At 42.3% G+C, this 16970-nt stretch overlaps 1 protein-coding gene across 1 annotated transcript in view; it reads right to left on the reverse strand.

Annotated features, from left to right (window-relative positions):
• Positions 1 to 585: 585 nt before the first annotated feature.
• Positions 586 to 16970, reverse strand: part of ERCC5 (ERCC excision repair 5, endonuclease) — a 361049-nt gene continuing 344664 nt past the window's right edge. The window contains exon 16 of the mRNA XM_069637054.1: positions 586 to 1470. Within this exon, the coding sequence (XP_069493155.1) occupies positions 883 to 1470 (588 nt within the window). The 3' untranslated portion in view covers positions 586 to 882. The remainder of the gene's footprint in view (positions 1471 to 16970) is intronic.

Genomic DNA, 16970 nt, shown 5'->3' on the forward strand with positions numbered 1-16970 from the left:
AAACAAAAGTATTTAAGATGTTTTGTATCACCTAAAACAGGATAGGAATCAGGTAAGTACTGGGAGGAGGACATACCAAGCAAGACAGAACGAGGCGGGAGGAAGCAAAAAGTGAAGTAGGCAACAACATAGTAATACAGGAAGCAGGGAGCCAGCCAGAGCCCCAGCAAGAACAAGGAGAGGGACAGGATGAAAGGCACTGACAAGAGAGAGTGCGGGTCAGAGAACCAACTATGGGCGTTAAGAGGCACTGAGGAGTGGTAGGATCTGCTACTTATAGTAGCACATAGCAGCCGTAGCGTGGGCCACTGCCATGACTTCATGAAGCCTCTGGCGCTGTATTCCCCCATGTGACCCTCTGTTGACACGGAGTACACAGTGCTGATGCTGCAGGAAGTGCCTGCGCACTATTGCATCGAATGCAATAGCATTGAATGCCATACCAGAGAAAAAAAGCATCGAAAAAAAAAAGCATCGAATTTTGTGGTTGTTACAGAGCCAATTACATAATGTTAGCCCCCAGAATTTAAAGGACTTAAATATGCATCTATTACATTAAAAAAAGAAATCAGAAAATGCCCAGTATTCACTGAAATATTTTATTCACACTATGTACAGTATATAAATTATTAGAAAAGTACTAGCCATCGAACTTGATGAACACCCAAAACTAGCTTACAAATTTCATATTGTGCTTCTTTTGTTCTGTACTGGGGACCCATAACATTCTTGTATCCATAGCTTGGTTGATGAAGAATGTGTCACATTTACTGAATTACCTGATCCTCAAGATTTAGCTAGAGGTAATTGAAGAGAGGGCAGATGTAAAACCAGCGAAAGGTCCACACATTGTTAGTAGCAAGACATTTCTACTAAGCACTGTCAGTTCTTCTTTTTTCTTCCTCTTACACTTTTTGACTTCCCCGCTTTATTTTCAAAAACAGACCTGGCAGTAACCATGACAGTTTTTACTTCAGGTTCATCTTCACCACTTGAACTGCTGATGTTTCTGTCCTCACCACTCTTCCACTTGTCTTGTATTGCTGTTTTCTTACACACATTAATCGTCTTTCGAGTCCCCAGAAGTTGTTTCCCTCTGCACACATTTGTAGCTTCATCAGCGGGATCCGCACTGCTAGATCCACTCTCATTTTCTGGAGTGCGGCTGACATCAAAAAAGCCTCCTTCTTGTCCATGAAGATTTTGCATTTGGGAATTGGAGGCTTTCTTCCTTTTTTCTGTTTCGCAGTTTGGTCTAGTAGTGGTGTCCTGCACAGTCCTCTTGCCCTTTTTCTTTTCAGGTGATTTGAATTTTTCATCTATGACTGGAATGGCTTCCTCTAGTGCAGGAATTTCTCCTTCCCTTTCTTTCCTCTGCATACATATGACTGCCCTGCGTAGTCTCTGACTCTTTATTGCTTGTTTCTCATGCTGCTCCATTCTAAAGAAAGAGTCTATTCGAAGCTGAGTCTACAACAAAGAGAAAAGCAAAGTAATGTTACAGATTACATAAACAGTAAAAGGAAAATTAAATCAAAATGTAATACAAATTGCCTAAAACAACAGGTGTCCTTCAATTCTCATAAAATGGTGGTATAGAGCATTGTACATGTAGAAATGTGGGTCCTAGATTATGTGCAAGTTGGACAGACAGAAATTCTGCAGACCGGGAAAGGGCAGGAACTATATGTACACATGCGATGATGACTGATGAGGTCTTTATGAAAAGAATTGTGAAAAACCCAAAGGGAAACAGCCAAATAATTAAATAAAAATTGCAAAAATTAATATTGTGAATTTGAGGTTTCAAAACTTTGGATCCAAGAATTTGAGACGTTAACATAGATCTAGTTATAATAGTCTTTTGGTTGCTTTAGCCGAACCCCTGTGCTTCCTTTCTTCCTTGCCATTAAGTTCACAGTCGTGTTTGCTAGGACAATGACGGGACAAATCAAGCCCACGATGAAGCAGTACCTGGGGCCGGCTCTATCAATTATAGTCTTTGATTAGACAATGTTGTACAGCCATAATGTAGCTCAACAACTACAAATATTTCAGGAAAAATGTATATCAGCTACAAATTAGTTGTGTTTCACGCCACAGCTTTGCCCAAGTTCAGTGCTATTTTCCAGGCACTTAAATTCTTGTGAAATATGTTCAAACTACTGAAAAATATAACAAGGTATAGGGCTACGGAACTGGTTAATCTGTTTAGCAATCAAATATTGTTACCCATTGAAGTGAACTATGCCCACATTGTAAACGAGAAATGGATCTTTATTCAGGAGGACGTAGCTGAAATTATTAAGCAATTCATTGTTTTGCACTTCACAACCAATTACACATTTTTGCTATTATTTCCAACTTGAACTTATTTTTCTATAAAAAGGGTATGTTGGCACCAATATGCTGGTCCAAAAGATCACCAAATTCTTAATGATCCAACAAAGTATTTCCTTTATGCCTAAAGGGGCTGTTCCAGTATTTTCCAGAGAATGATGATAACACTGCAAATGTCAGTAATATGGATTATTAATGTTTTGTTAACTTTGCTTTGTTTTAGATGTCAATTATGTATATCATGATTCTAAAATGCTAGTACTATCATATTTTCTGTTGATTTCTTGACCTGTTTCAGGTAGCATTTCCTTGGTCTATTATGGTAATAATTTAATGAATTTGCTGACTCGTTCAGGTCTTTCTAATCTAACCTTTAGTTCCATTAACAAACACACATCGACAGTTTACCAACTGTTGCATATTTCAATTGTCTATCACCTTTGGTTTCCCTCAAAACTGTCACAGGTAAACATGCTAATGTGAGGGTGCTGCAGCTGGGGCTGGAGGATTACTGAAAGTGCTGCGGTGCACTCCTGGCTTTCCCAGTTCCTACCTCCCTCACCATCAAGTGATCGGATCTGAATAGTGTCTCCCATCCCCAATGTAATGTTTTCCTCCAGGCCCATGGAGGTGGTCCAAGGAGGAGAACACAGGCCTCTGGAGGAGCACCATCTCGTTTGCTCAGCTACCAGAGCAGGGGCCATGCTGGATGGACTCTGCTCCCCATGTGGTGAGGACATGTTTAGTTGGCCTGGATGCTGCAGGCACTAGAGCACAGGGCCTCATTTAAATGTGCCTGGTGCAGTGTGAGCAGGCTTCACCCTAAGAGGAAGAACTGTGGATCCATGGTCACTTTTCATTCATTACTCCGCTAGCTCAGCATCGCTGAGAATGCTCTCCAAGGACCAGATTGGCCAAGATAACAGGCGCATGCAACATACTGTTATAAATGAGTGATTTGGATTTGATGCTTTCTGCCTTGTGATACCTACACACTGGTTACTTCAGATGCTGAAAGCCTTAACTCTTCGGAGACATACAGGTGAATTGTCCAGAGCAGGACTCGGGCTGTGTAGCAGAGGCTGTCTCCCGTTTGGACCCTTATACCACACACTCGCCTCATACCTTGCTGGGAAGACCACCAATCTCAGTGAGCAAATAACCATACAAGGCTAATCGCAAAGAACTTGGAAATGAGGGAACATTTTAATGCTCATTATCCACCCCAGAGAAGCCCAAAAAGCCAGTGGCGAAGTACACTATAGTGGCGCAGGTCCATGTGAACCCTTCCTCTAGTGCAGAGATGGATGCCCCATTTCTTATGCTGAATGAAATTCAGAGTAGCATAACAGAGCTGGGGTAAACAATATCTTCTTGTCTAAAAAACCTTTTACAGGCAAAAAATAATTATTGAGAAGGTGGAAAATTCTATGCACGACCAGTGATAAGAATGATCAATGCTCTCAAATAGAGTAGAGAAATGTGAGACTCAATACACATCACTTCGAATGAAACAAGACGGGTAGAAAAGATCAGGAGGCCATAGCATTCATGTCTGGCATGCCCCACACAATTTGCAAGATGTTGATCTGAAACTGTTCATTCAAGAACTGTGATTATTTTCTCCAACTGCCTGACGCGGCAGATATTGAACTGGACAGGACACAGTTTACTCTGCTCTGTATCAAACAAAAATACTTTCTTTGAGATGTTCTCACTAGAGTACTCGTCTAATGCGACATCATGGCGGCAGCTTAGAAGTCCACTAACATTTTAGTCAGGGGCGCTCAAATCAAAGTCTTTCAGGACCAGTCTCCGACTATGATTGCTAAGGGCAGAGATCTTTGTGAAGTCACACTTTGTGCGAGGATGTGAAATATCATTGGGGCTTCACCTGTGCTTTACACTTCTCATATGATATTATCTAATGGTCAGTTTCAACTGCACAGGAAGCAGAGCCTTTGTTACACCCTGAGGGCCAAAACTATTTAGCCCCTTGTTGCTGCTGTGGGAAATCACCCCCATGGCCCTTAAAGATAGCCAAGGAGTTGGGCAATGGTAGAGGGAAGAGGCTTTGAGGGAAGAGACATTTGAGGAGGTGGAGGGACAAACTCATGAACTAGTCATTATGATGTTACCTGATAATGACATGCCACTAGGGCTGGGATCAGCAACCTTTATCTCTCCAGAAGTTTTGGTCTACAACTCCTATCAGCCTTAGCCATTATAATTTATTTTAGGGGTCATAGAAGTCGGAGTCCAAAACATCTGGAGAGCTGCAGGTTGCAGACACCTGCGCTAGGTGTATTACTCTGAAAGAATGTTTCACAATGTTTGTATATGGTGCTCCAGCCACATCTCTATTGTTTTAAACATTAAAGGATCTGCATCGTGATCCTGAAGTTGCAGTTGTCCTTTTCAGGAACTCTAAGACTTCTCTGGTTGTAACGCTGACTTCTTTATGTACTTGCAAGCAGGTGGGTAGTCTGGTGTACATAGGGCCCAGAGACCTCATCTCCATTGGAACAGCATCCTGAACTATGCAGGTTGTTTAGTTCACAGAAAATACTACTTAGTTATAAGGTACAAAATCATACAATGAAACAGCTTTGCCCCACACCCTACAGGCCCCTTCCCGCCCAACTATCCACCCATAACTCCTCCCACAACAAACACCTTCCCACACCTCCCCCGGGATGGACAATACTTTGCTGCACTGCAAGTGGTAAGGTACACAGGCAAACATTTACATTCAGATATTTAGAACAGCATGATTGAATCTGATTAATATATTGCTCACGCTACACAGATATCTTTATCTCAAGGTATTTGAGAGCATGCAAAGTGTCCGATATGTGGGACAAAATATTATCAATGTCAAACTTTTGAATGCTTCATTTACTAGGATTTTGAAATTACTATAACCTCTCTCCTTCTCTCCTCACATCACGGACCTTGCTAAAAAGGCCCACTATCAGCTGCACCTCCTCAGAGGTATTCTTCCTTTTTCACTTTCCACCAGAAGCTCCCTTTCTCCAGAGTCCTGGTTCTCTCTAGGCTGGACTACTGCAACAACCTCTTTCTCAATATGCCTTCCTCTACGTTCCGCCCTCTGCAACTAATCCAGAACAGGACTGCAAGACTTATCCTTGGCCTCAAGCCCAGGGACCATATCTCTCCAGCTCTGAAATCTCTCCACTGGCTCCCGGTGGCTGCAAGGATCAAGTTCAAGACCCCATGCATCATCCACAAGGCTTTCTGAGGCTGGGGCCTGCACTAAAACCAACTGTCTCTTCCAAAATACCTTCCTTCTTGGGCCCTTCACTCAGCTACCTCTAACTCTCTAAGGGTCAGACGCTTCTCCAGGTAGAAAATGGGGAGTAGGTCTCTCTCCTCTGCAGGTGCTTCTCTCTAGAATGGCCTCCCTGCCCCTCTCAAACTTGAGCCGGATCACCTAAAGTTCTGGAAGCAGCTCAAGACCTTCTGTTTCTCCTCTGCTTTCTCTCTCGCCCTCCCCTGCTGACCTACTGGTCTGCTGCACAGATTGGTTTCTTGGCAACCCTCAGAGTCTCACTGGGTACGAGGCTCCTCCATGATCAGTCTTCCCCGCACTGCCTCTGGGCCTACCGCAAATCTTGGGGTATGGATAGGGGTTCTTTAACTCACCACAAGAATTTACTTTATGCAATTGTACAATCTGAATCATACCATCATTTAACCACTGGTTGGTTGTCTGACCGATGTTCCACTAAATGGGGTGAAAAAAGGCATACGAGTAGACAACGAGTATCTTAAACTAAGAAGGCAATGCAGATTTCTGGCTTGCATGATTACACCTGACTGAGAATAGGTAACAATCATCTGTAAATGTACGTGGAGAATTTTTCCAAGTCTCTTCAATCTTGACCTATTATTGATTGGTTCTAAGAAGAGTACTGGTACTGCACTGAACCATAACGTAGTCCCCTTATTCTCCAGTAAAAAAGAAAAGAGAGGGGATCATGGATACTCAACACTAACATCCACTCTGAGATCTTTCACCCATTTCGAACTGCACAGAACAAATATATATATATATATATATATATATATATATATATACCTGCTCACTGTGCTCAGAGAGGCTCAGCTTCACCTCACTGATGAGGCCCAACAAGGCTGAAACACGTGTATGGGGTTGCTGGTGGTACTCCTGTTCAGAGAGTAATTGCCATAGCATTTTGGTGCTGGACTGCCCATGTGGGCGGGAGAAAGACTGATATGCAAATGGATATTTCCCATCTGTGAAAGGTACAGTGAGCAAAAAGCGCGTGCTGCAAACTCTCATCTCAGAACAGGTTATCATGCCATGTTCTTTCTGGAGAGGAGCACTTGCTACCTTTTTTGAAATATATATATCTGACTGTGCCTATCAGAGCATGGAAAGGCAGATTTCTCAATAGACTCATCCCCTCATATTGGCCCCTCAGGTAAAAGCAGTGTGAGGAAGCGGGCTCAATGGCATACATGTGGTGATCCTGCATGTAAACTCCTTATTCTGGAAAGCAATCTTAGATAAATTGAAAGTGATTTGTGGCAACCAGATAGCCCTAAATCCATTAGTCCCAGGAGACACTGAAGAAGGAATTTACGTCTGTCAGGGCCACTCAACTTTTCTGATCTCTCACTTACTAAAGAAGCTAGACTTTCTTTGGCGCAATGTTGGAAAAATTCAGAAAGGACCAATCCTAGATTACGGTGAATAAAATATAGGAAATTATTTAATGATGGCAAATATTGACACAGTATTGCAGAGAACTTCCCAAAGCAATTTAAGTCATTGTCTCCTTTTGCTGAAAGGTAATTTCCACTGAATTCTTAAAGTACACAGGTTGCATAATTTTTCTTTTACTAGATTGGATTTGTTGGATGTGAGGATAGACCAGGGTGAGGGATAGTTGCGAGTTCGGCCTTAGACCTTTTTTTACTCCATTTGGTCATGGAACTCCTCAGTGACTTCCAAAATATCCTTATGATGTATGGTAGGAGGTAATTTATCCCATATGTTACAGGCTAATTGTGATATCACTACTGACCCGTCATACGAAAATTACATCACTCTTGCCCTGTAATTAATTATTACACTTCACTTGCAATATCCTTATGCTGTACGCTAAAGGATAGTTTATCCCATATATAAAACACATTTTAAAGCGTTTTACTGGAAGCTCACTATAGACAGAATCCTTTGCATTTTCTTTTAAATGTTCTGCAACATCTTTACTTTGGTTTCTGCCTTAGATACATATAAATCAAGCTACATCCTACTTACCCAGAATACATATTTTACCTAGTCCTGCATTCCTGTTGATCCCTATGAAACATTCTGAAACAAGTTAGAGGCAGCAGGGCATTTTCCATGTCTGGGCCAGGGCACTGCAAACCCCACTCCCTTCATTTCCTTTGCAGATCTGTGTTAAACATTCAGAAGACTTCCAAAAAACACTTCTTCTAAAACATATTAAACATCTACAGCTTTACTACTGCTTTCATTCTTCTCTGTGTCCAAGTGTAATCTGCTTCAAATTCTCAGAATCCTTTATCCAGAAATATTGTAATCTTTACTGAACTTCACACAATGTAGTGTATTCAATAACATTGATTGAATGCCTTCTATTTGGCCCAGTTGAAATTAACATGATTTTATTGTATGATCTAATAATTATGAATAGAAAACCAAGCCTTTCCACTTTTGCACAAAACACTAGAACATGTAAATAAGTGAAATAAAACGAGTAAGTGGCCTACTTTGAAGCAAAGTTGGATTACCACCTGCAAACTCATAACATATATTGAGCGTCCAAGAGGCACATTTAAAGCCTCTGGAATTACATTCTCAGGTCAGTTTAGGATTAAGTGGCACCACCTGTGCAACACTGCTTTTTTACAACTATCATGTCAAATAAGGGCAAGTAGTATTTCCAAGAGTAAACTTGATTTCAATTAACAGAGATCTGAATCTCGACTGAAGAATGTAGTGTGCATGGTATAAACGTCTCTACATTTCTTTTTCACCTGCAAATTCAAAAAATTCCAAAAGAGCCACCAAAGTAAATCTTGGAAATTAGGGGCACTACTGGAAAAATAAGAAAATACAGCACCCAAAATATGTGTCTAACGCTCCTCATAGATGGCTTCAGAGTCCAGACAGTAGTATTTGGCAACGATAGCAATGGATTATCTTGATGCTGCACTAATGATCTTGGCAAAAGAAGACACCAAAAAACAATTTTTCCTGCTCTTCCTGACTTGGGCAAAGTCATGAGAGTATCTGCTAATGTGATCAGAAACTGAGTAGTATTAAAAATGCAAGTTAAAACAGAATACATACATGCTTATTTAAGTATTTATTATATGTATAGCGCCAAACACAACAAGTCCGTGGGCATCAGGGCGCTTACAAAGATACAGTCATCATCCAAACCAACAGGCCGCAGTAGTCAAGAACATGGGACATACAGTAACTATTTAAACAAGTAGGTTTTTAAGGCTTGATTAAACAGGGCCAGTGAGCCACAACCCCTTAAGTGAGGTGGTAAGGTGTTCCAGAGATTAGGTGCTGCACAATGGTAGGCAATTTTGTCCGCTGCAGCCAGCTTGACTCTCGGCACAGCCAACAGATTTGTGGCATTATGATTAGACCTTAATATCCTGCGGGCTGGTAGCAATGATCTTCTTTCTGCCAGATACGCTGGACTGTTACCAAATAGGCATGTATGCGTCATAAGAAGTCTAAAGGAAATCCTAGCCTCCACTGGCAGCCAATGAAGTGCTTGTCTGGCCTGCGAGACATGCCCTCTCTCCCTAAACCTTCCACCACACATACTGCGCTATGTTGAATTACTTGCCATTTAGATATTTCTCCCTTGCTAATTCCATGCAGCAAGGTGCCACAAAGTCCATCTTGGCTCCAATAATAGCTTTGGCAATGGTGGTGCAGCTCCTTTTGGTTAGGAAGGGTCGCAGTTGACTCAGTAATTTGAGATGATAGGCAGAAGTAGATACAACACTATTCACATGTGCTTTCATACTCCACTCAGTCTAAAACTCATAGGGTTTTGATTTCTGTAAGGTGGCCATGGTACAGGCAGAAATGACAAAGCTTTTATATTCAGTACCTAATGTATTTATCATCGTAGCTGTGTGTAAAGCACTCAGGTCAGATACTTGTTGCCTTAAAGAAAATATCCTTTATTCAGGTTTACAAATGTCTCTGATGACGGAATGTAATCGCTCATTTTGCACACTGGGTTCCGATGTGGCGATCTCCAATACGGATGCAGTCTTACTGCCTTCAGGAGCAGCACGCTAGTATGCACAGTGGAATCCTTCGTCGTCTTCTCCTAAACGCTCTGCCTCCTTCCCGGTTCAAATTGAGAAAGACAAGAAAAAAAAACCCACCAGTGTCCTTGTAATCAGCTGGTCCCATTCCGACATATAGCCAATCTGCGGTTTCGCTGGAAGCCATGGAACGTACGGTGTCCCAGCTGACCCTGTCCCTCTTCTTAGGGGAGTGAGTTACACAATAACATCTAAGCCAGGATCTGTTCCACTCGATCCCAAAAGGGGCAAGGACAGCCTCACCGTCGCCATGGGAAGTGTACGGATATGGACCGACCCCTCCTACTAAACCGTAAGTACGGATTATCCGTATCCCGGCAGAGCCAGGGATGTCGGGTCGGGCCGGCCCAGGCCTAGAAAGTACAGGGGATCCGGGTCTTCGTGGGGCAACATGTACCCTTGGGCAGTCAGTGGGTGGCCTGACCTGGGGGACAGCCGGAGCAACCTCACACTGAGCCAGCAAGCATTAACTCTGTTTTAGTATCATTTAAGGTCATGCCATTATGCACCATCCATTGCTGTATATAAAGGTACACTTCATTAACCTGTTCTGTATTCCTTTTATTATTTCCTGAGATGGGGATTAGGCACTGCCCAGTATGATGTTTTAACCAGATGTTTATGTACTTGCAAATATGCCACTCAGTCAAGAATCTTCAATAGAAAAGGTACATTAGTAATGGGCCTATAGTTCGAGGCATTGTTACAATCCACAGTAGGCTTGTTTTAGTAAGGGAGTAACCAATGCCTGTTTTATAAGATCTGGCACATGGCCCTCAAGAATGGAGCGGTTGATAAATGTAGTGATGATCAGAATCAGGAAAGACACAAGCCTTGACTATGGCAGCTGGATAATCATCACCTTTACAGGTTGTTGGTTTATGCTGTGCAACAAGGTCAGTCACCTCTGTTTCCGAAGCAGCTCTAAACATTACCAACCCAGGCGTATCCAACATAGTAACTAAGGGTGCAGCAGCTTCTTGTTCTCCTTCTAAAGGACAAGCATTGGCTGTCACCTTCAGATTGTTCCCAATGTTTTTCCTAATGTTCTGTACCTTACTGACCATTGCTTCCTGAATGGACATGCACCATGATCTATCTTTGATTATCTTGACTTAATTCGGCACTGGGTTTTCTAATTCCCTTAAGATCCTAAATAATTCTCCAGTATCGGACGGAGCATTTATAATCTGTAGTTCATAATCAGATTTCTTTGCTTCAATGATAGCAAGTTTATGTTTTTTTGCTGTTAGAGCATAGATTTCCCTATAATCTGGAGTTCTAGACTTGGACCATATATTATACGCCTTATGCTTAGAAGTTTTAAAACTATGAATCTCTGGTGAATAGCAGGATTTGTTTTTCTTCACTGGTAAATGACGAGTCTTCAGTGGGGGAATTTGGGTCATAGTTTCAGATAAAGTAGTCTGATATGCTGATGTCAATTCACAGGAGGTCTTATAATCATCCAGATTATGCAGCAATAGAGCAATAAGGAGTTATTACATTGATAGTAAGACTTTGGGCATTCAACGTCATGATGGTCATTTTAAGTAGTCTATTTTATCGTGCCTGTAAGGGCCACACAATTGAAAAATGAATGAAATAATGGTCAGACCAAGGGCAAGGGAAGAAATCAATTTCGATGCCAATATTATAATTGGCAAGCCAATCCAGGGTATTCCCCCCCTTTGAGTGAGTTGGGTCTCGAACATGTTGAACACAGCCCAATTTCAGCCAAAAATGATTCAACAGATAATGCAATCGTGTCCACCCTATTGGTCGACCATAGATTAAAATCACGACAAATAATAAATCTCGAGCTGGGCTTAAGCAGCGGGAGCAGCACAGCAAGCAGTTGATTATGGAAGTCAGGCATGAGTACATGGGGTCTATAAAGCAATACCAGGTTGACAGTTGCATTAGAGCCTGGCAATATTTTGACATAAATAATGTCACAACCCACCAGCAGAAGAAGCACGCAAAAGGGCGTTGAGGATGCCGGAAAGCCCAGGAAGTCGCCGAAGCCACTGGGAGCCCCGCAGGGATGGCGCAGAGCCTATGGGTACCAGGATGGCTGATCCCAAGGTTGGGGAGACCCGCAGGAGGCTGGAGGCAAGACGTATAAGAAACCAAAGAGGCAGAATAATTACACAAAGGGGATCTGGGACCCATGGTGGGAAAATAAACACTGAACATTGAGAAATACAAACTTTACATATTTAAGCAGCATCCACAGACCTTGGCAGGAGAGTAAGCCAAGGCTGTGGTCTAAAAACAAAGAGAACCGGGAGAACGTACAATTGAAGGGGTCTGGGACCCACGCTGTGGAAATATCCCCCAATCAAGAACAAAAAGGAATATAAACTTTACGCATGCAAGAGAGATTCACAGACCTTGGCAGAAGAGTGAACGAAGGTTGTGGCTTGAAGAAAGAGAGCTGGGCAGCTAACCAAATGAAGGGGGGTCTGGGAGCCATACAATGCAGGGGACAGGGTTAGGTGTGCTCTATAAATAATAAACTAAACTAGACAAATACCCCAAACCATAATACCAACGAATAGGAAGCTTGCATATTCAAGGAAAATTTAGAGACCTTGGAAAGAGAGTAACCAAGGCTGTAGGTGAATTAGAAGGTTGTGTACCCTACTTGGCAGAAGACTAGACCAAAAAGGGGGTACTGAGAAAAGGAGCAAAGCCCTTGAGTTTTGTGGAATTTTGACTTGTTTTCATATGCTGGAAAGACTGTGGAAATGGAGTTTTGTGGAACTTTCGCTTTATTTTGCTAAACCTTTTGGAACTTTTATGTTTGAGCTACCAGGTCGGGCTGCAGGTCAGCACTCAAAAGACATTTACCCTTGCACATTATATTGAGTTAAGCTTGTGAGGGATAGGTTAGGAATTGGACACAGGACGGTGAACTATACTTTGGACATTCTGACGCAGACAGTTTCATTAATGCAAATTTTGTAGTGGCAGGGAACCTCCTAGTTAGGTTTTCCTACAATCTCACCCATTTTTGCTTGTTAATAAATGTCTTTGTCTTGCTCCTAGACACTCCCAGTGCATTATGGTTATTATCACTAAACGGTGACTTGCGAGGCTACCAGATCAGTGTAAGGTCATCATTCTCAGACATCAGATAGTGGTTCATCTGAGCAGGGGCTTTAGTTCCAACATCTGCATACCCACTAGGGACCTGAGCCAGATTGTGGGTACTAGAAGAGGCTACCAAAAGATCCAACTTTATTCAAATACAGTACCTTATCACTATTCTCAGATAGTTAATTTATTATAGAGGTTGTATCAAAGTACAGCTCAGCACTGCCACATGGCAAGAGGAGTCCTTGGATCAAGTTGAGCAGGCGCCATGTGTTGTAAAGTTGTGTTAACGACTAACTCCCGATTTATGAGGCCATGGCGATTGCCTACCTGGCCAATATCTTTTTGGATAGGAGCATTATACTCGCCCTATTCCACATTGGAAGCAGCATCCCCCTTTGGAACTTCTAACAACTCGGGCCAGTAAATTCCTCATAAACGGGCAAGTTCCTGACACGGGAGCTCTGATTGCAAAGCAGCGTTTCCACTGGATACAACTCCATGGATAAGTAATGGTGCAAAATGACAGCAGCCTGTTCGAATTTTGGGCGGGGCAGAACAGATGGATCAACTTTTAAACCAGCTGCTGATCCATGGCTAGCATTCAACGGAATTCACCCAACCAACAGCCATAAACATCTCAGAAAAGATGGCACAGTGTAACAAAAACACAGGAGAAAGATTATCTGCAGAACAGAGACGCAAACCTGTGCCAACACCATGCGTCTGGGCGAGAGCCGGCTTGAACACGCCAGCGCTACCATGCCTGTAAAATAATTAAGAGGGTGCGGATCTTGCTGGCAACTGTAGTTCTAGTCCAAGTAACTGTAAACAAAAGTATCTCACACGTTCAGTTTACTCAAATAACAATTTCCCTTCCAGTTAATAATGACCCTACTTTCACTCTTGTTCAAGTAACATTTGCAATCATTTCATACAAGGCATGTTTAGTCAAACAATTCATTCTTTAAACAAATTAATGTTCAGAATCAAATCACCTGCGAGTTAAATGAAAGACAAAGTGACTATCTAAATTCACATTCTAGCATGTGCCGTCCAAACAAACTAGCCACCAATGGCCATCAAGGTACATCCATTGCTGTAGCTCAGCAATGAATACGATTACACACACCACTGTAATGCACACATAACATATGCCAGGTTGTAATAAAGCTTGCTAAGTCTAGGTTTACTTGATTTGGCGACGTCTTTGGAAATACAGTCCTGACCCATCACACACTAGTGGTGATAATGCGAAGCCTACTCTTGCCACCTGTGAGGTTGAATCAGATCATACTGGGCAACACTCTGTGTAAAATAACTACAAGTCCATGAGGTCTTATTTTACTCTGAATATCTCAGAAGAGGTTTTGTTTGGGACTTTTGGGAGGCCTGCAAAGCATTGGTTGGGGGAGGGATACAAAGCTTGATGTGCAATTTACATAAGGCTAAAGGGAAAACAAAGACAGTCAACATACACGCCCCCACATCTCAACATGAAAAGATATATTGGCAGCACCTGTCTCTAATGGGAGGGATGAAAGAGTTTCTCACTAAAAGGGTGCGACAAGTCATGTTACAGCTACAATAATACTATTAGGAAAATAGAAATACAAAGGGACACAAATTGTTGCCACAAACAATAAAAGCCAAGAACAATAGGAATGTATTCATTAATTTGAGGAATGCCGGCAGTGGGGAATAAGGAGGGTGGTGAAAAAGATGGGCTGATGAGTACATTTTCTAGATGCAACTAAAATTGTTTTTAAAAGACTGCTAAAGAGCCAAGCCACTGTATCTTTGGATTCAAACACCATTCCAAGAGTCAGTAGTAATGATCTCAAGTGGGGACCCAGCAGTTTTGGAAGAGTCGGAATACCCAATTACCCTTTAAGAAGTAAGACAACCAATAATGCAATTCCCAAGCAATAGGTTTGCTGTCTTTTTTTTAATAAAAGAAATCTAGGTGGAGTTGTTAACCCCTCTGGTTAGACTTTTTAACCATTTTCCAGAAACCAACAGGATAATATTTTTCATAGCTGACTCAATGGCCACTTTCATTAAAAATAAATCAGCTCACAATCCTTCTTTACTACACTTCCTACAGACAAACAGCCCAATGAATCAGGATATTAAGCTATATGGATGCCAAGATGCCTTGGAAGGTTTCTTCCTTACCCGGTGAATACACCCTACGCCAGATTTATCAGACAAAGGCAGCAAATCTTTGATAATATCTGAATGGTAAACAATATAGTGAATGTTGTAAACAGGTAAAAGCCAAGCCCTTTCTATTAGCAATCAATGACGAAAAGGCATTTACAAACCGATTGCCATTTTATAAATTCGATTTTGGGGAATGTGGCGTTTGGCCCCAAATTCAGGTCATAGATTTTAACAAACTTTAACAGTCCAAAGATCAGGATACAATCAAGTCAATGGTTCAAACTGTGGGGACACCTGTGGAACTCCATGACAGGAACAGCCGCGGTGCAATGGGTGTAATTAGTGCCAGATGTGAAGTAGCTAGTAAATATACGAATCTGCATGTGCCCAAACACCAACGTTTTACCCAGTTTCTCATATTTCACAGAGAATAAACTAAACACAATGGCAGAATTGCCACAAAAAGATATCTAGAAAGGGTACACGCAAAATAGGATAGATCAACCAAATGGGGGAGCTGGGGTGGTGAGGAATCTGAGCAAATAAGATAGTATCCATTAGAAAAAACATTACCGTAGGTAAGTCATTTGTTCATCCTTTGTTTACCTTCCGTCCCAAGATTAATCAATTATTCATTCTTTATAGACTCTCAAAGCAGAATCAGGGAACAAAACGAGAATAACATTTTCAAGGAATGTTATCTTAGACAAGGAACTATAGCAAAACTGACAACCCAAAATAAGCCTCTTCCCAGCCAAAGAATCTAGGGGGATGTATGTTTTTCTCTCTGAATACTGCTCACTGATGTTCATGTGTGCCTATCCCCACCCACAGAATCCAACCTACTGTGGCCACTATCACCCAAATCAGCCATTTTCACATTAGTCTCGCCGCCCAATGGGGGGGGCTCTGCCGCAACCCGCTGCTCACCCCCTGCACTCTTTGCCTCATCAGCCACCTTCCAACCAGGCCCCACTGAACTCCTCCCCCTATCCAGCACCTTATGCATGCCTACCCATCTGCCCACCTCTTCCAGGCTACATTCAAGATCCTTACCTCTCCCTGGATTTTGGTATTCCACTCCTGAGGTACCACATTGATACACAACCCATCTCCCTTCTGACACCTCTTCAGGAACCAGGCCAGCACTGGGGGCAGCAACACTGGAGGCAACCTGGAGCGGCTCTATATTTGCAAATTGTGGCTGTCGGAGAGCGCCACATTCAGAGGCAAAGATTTTTCTTTCAATTAATTGGTGAGTGGACGGGGGAGTTGGCGAAGGAGGGTAAATCAAATGTAGGCACTAATATTTATGCAGCCTGTCAGATGTTGAGAAATGGAACACCCTTCTAAGGAGTGGATGTATCTGTCTGACCCCTAGTCAAATGATCCCTGCAAGTTCCTCGCTTGCCATCTCATAGCAGATTTAAATGCGCATTACAGGCCAGTAGGAAATCTGCTTGGTCATGGCAACAACCTTTCAGGAGCCATCAAGTTCCACAAATAAACAGTTGTGAACCTGGGACTCCTCCTAAGGTTATGTTTTTGGTACTTGTAAAGCACACCTACCACCACCAAGTGGCCTCTTGGGTCGAGAAACAAAAAGAAGTGTTCTCTTAAGATCCAGGCAATGAAACCTCTCCTCAGTGCCTCTTTATGTGGCTGTGGAGGATGAAAGACCATAGGAAGATTAATCTTTTGAGAGTGAGAACTCAAGTTCACTTTTGGAAAAAAGGAGGGTCTTGCTCTCTAAGTCACCTTTGCCGTAGAAGAAACTTGAAAAGGAAGATCCACACAGAGTGCCTGTATCTCACTCACACAGGGAGCCTAACTGACTCACCAGGAAAATCAGCTTCATTTTCAAATGAGGAAATCATTACGAGTGCACTGTGAGGGTCTAGGAGTAAGAGAAGGGCACAAGGGTTGCATGTTGATTGGCAAATACTTTTATTATAAAGTAAAATGGGGAAGTTGGAGGAAAA

The sequence above is a fragment of the Ambystoma mexicanum genome, chromosome 7p (assembly GCF_040938575.1).
Source record: "Ambystoma mexicanum isolate Mex_15411 chromosome 7p, UKY_AmexF1_1, whole genome shotgun sequence".
NCBI lineage: Eukaryota > Metazoa > Chordata > Amphibia > Caudata > Ambystomatidae > Ambystoma > Ambystoma mexicanum.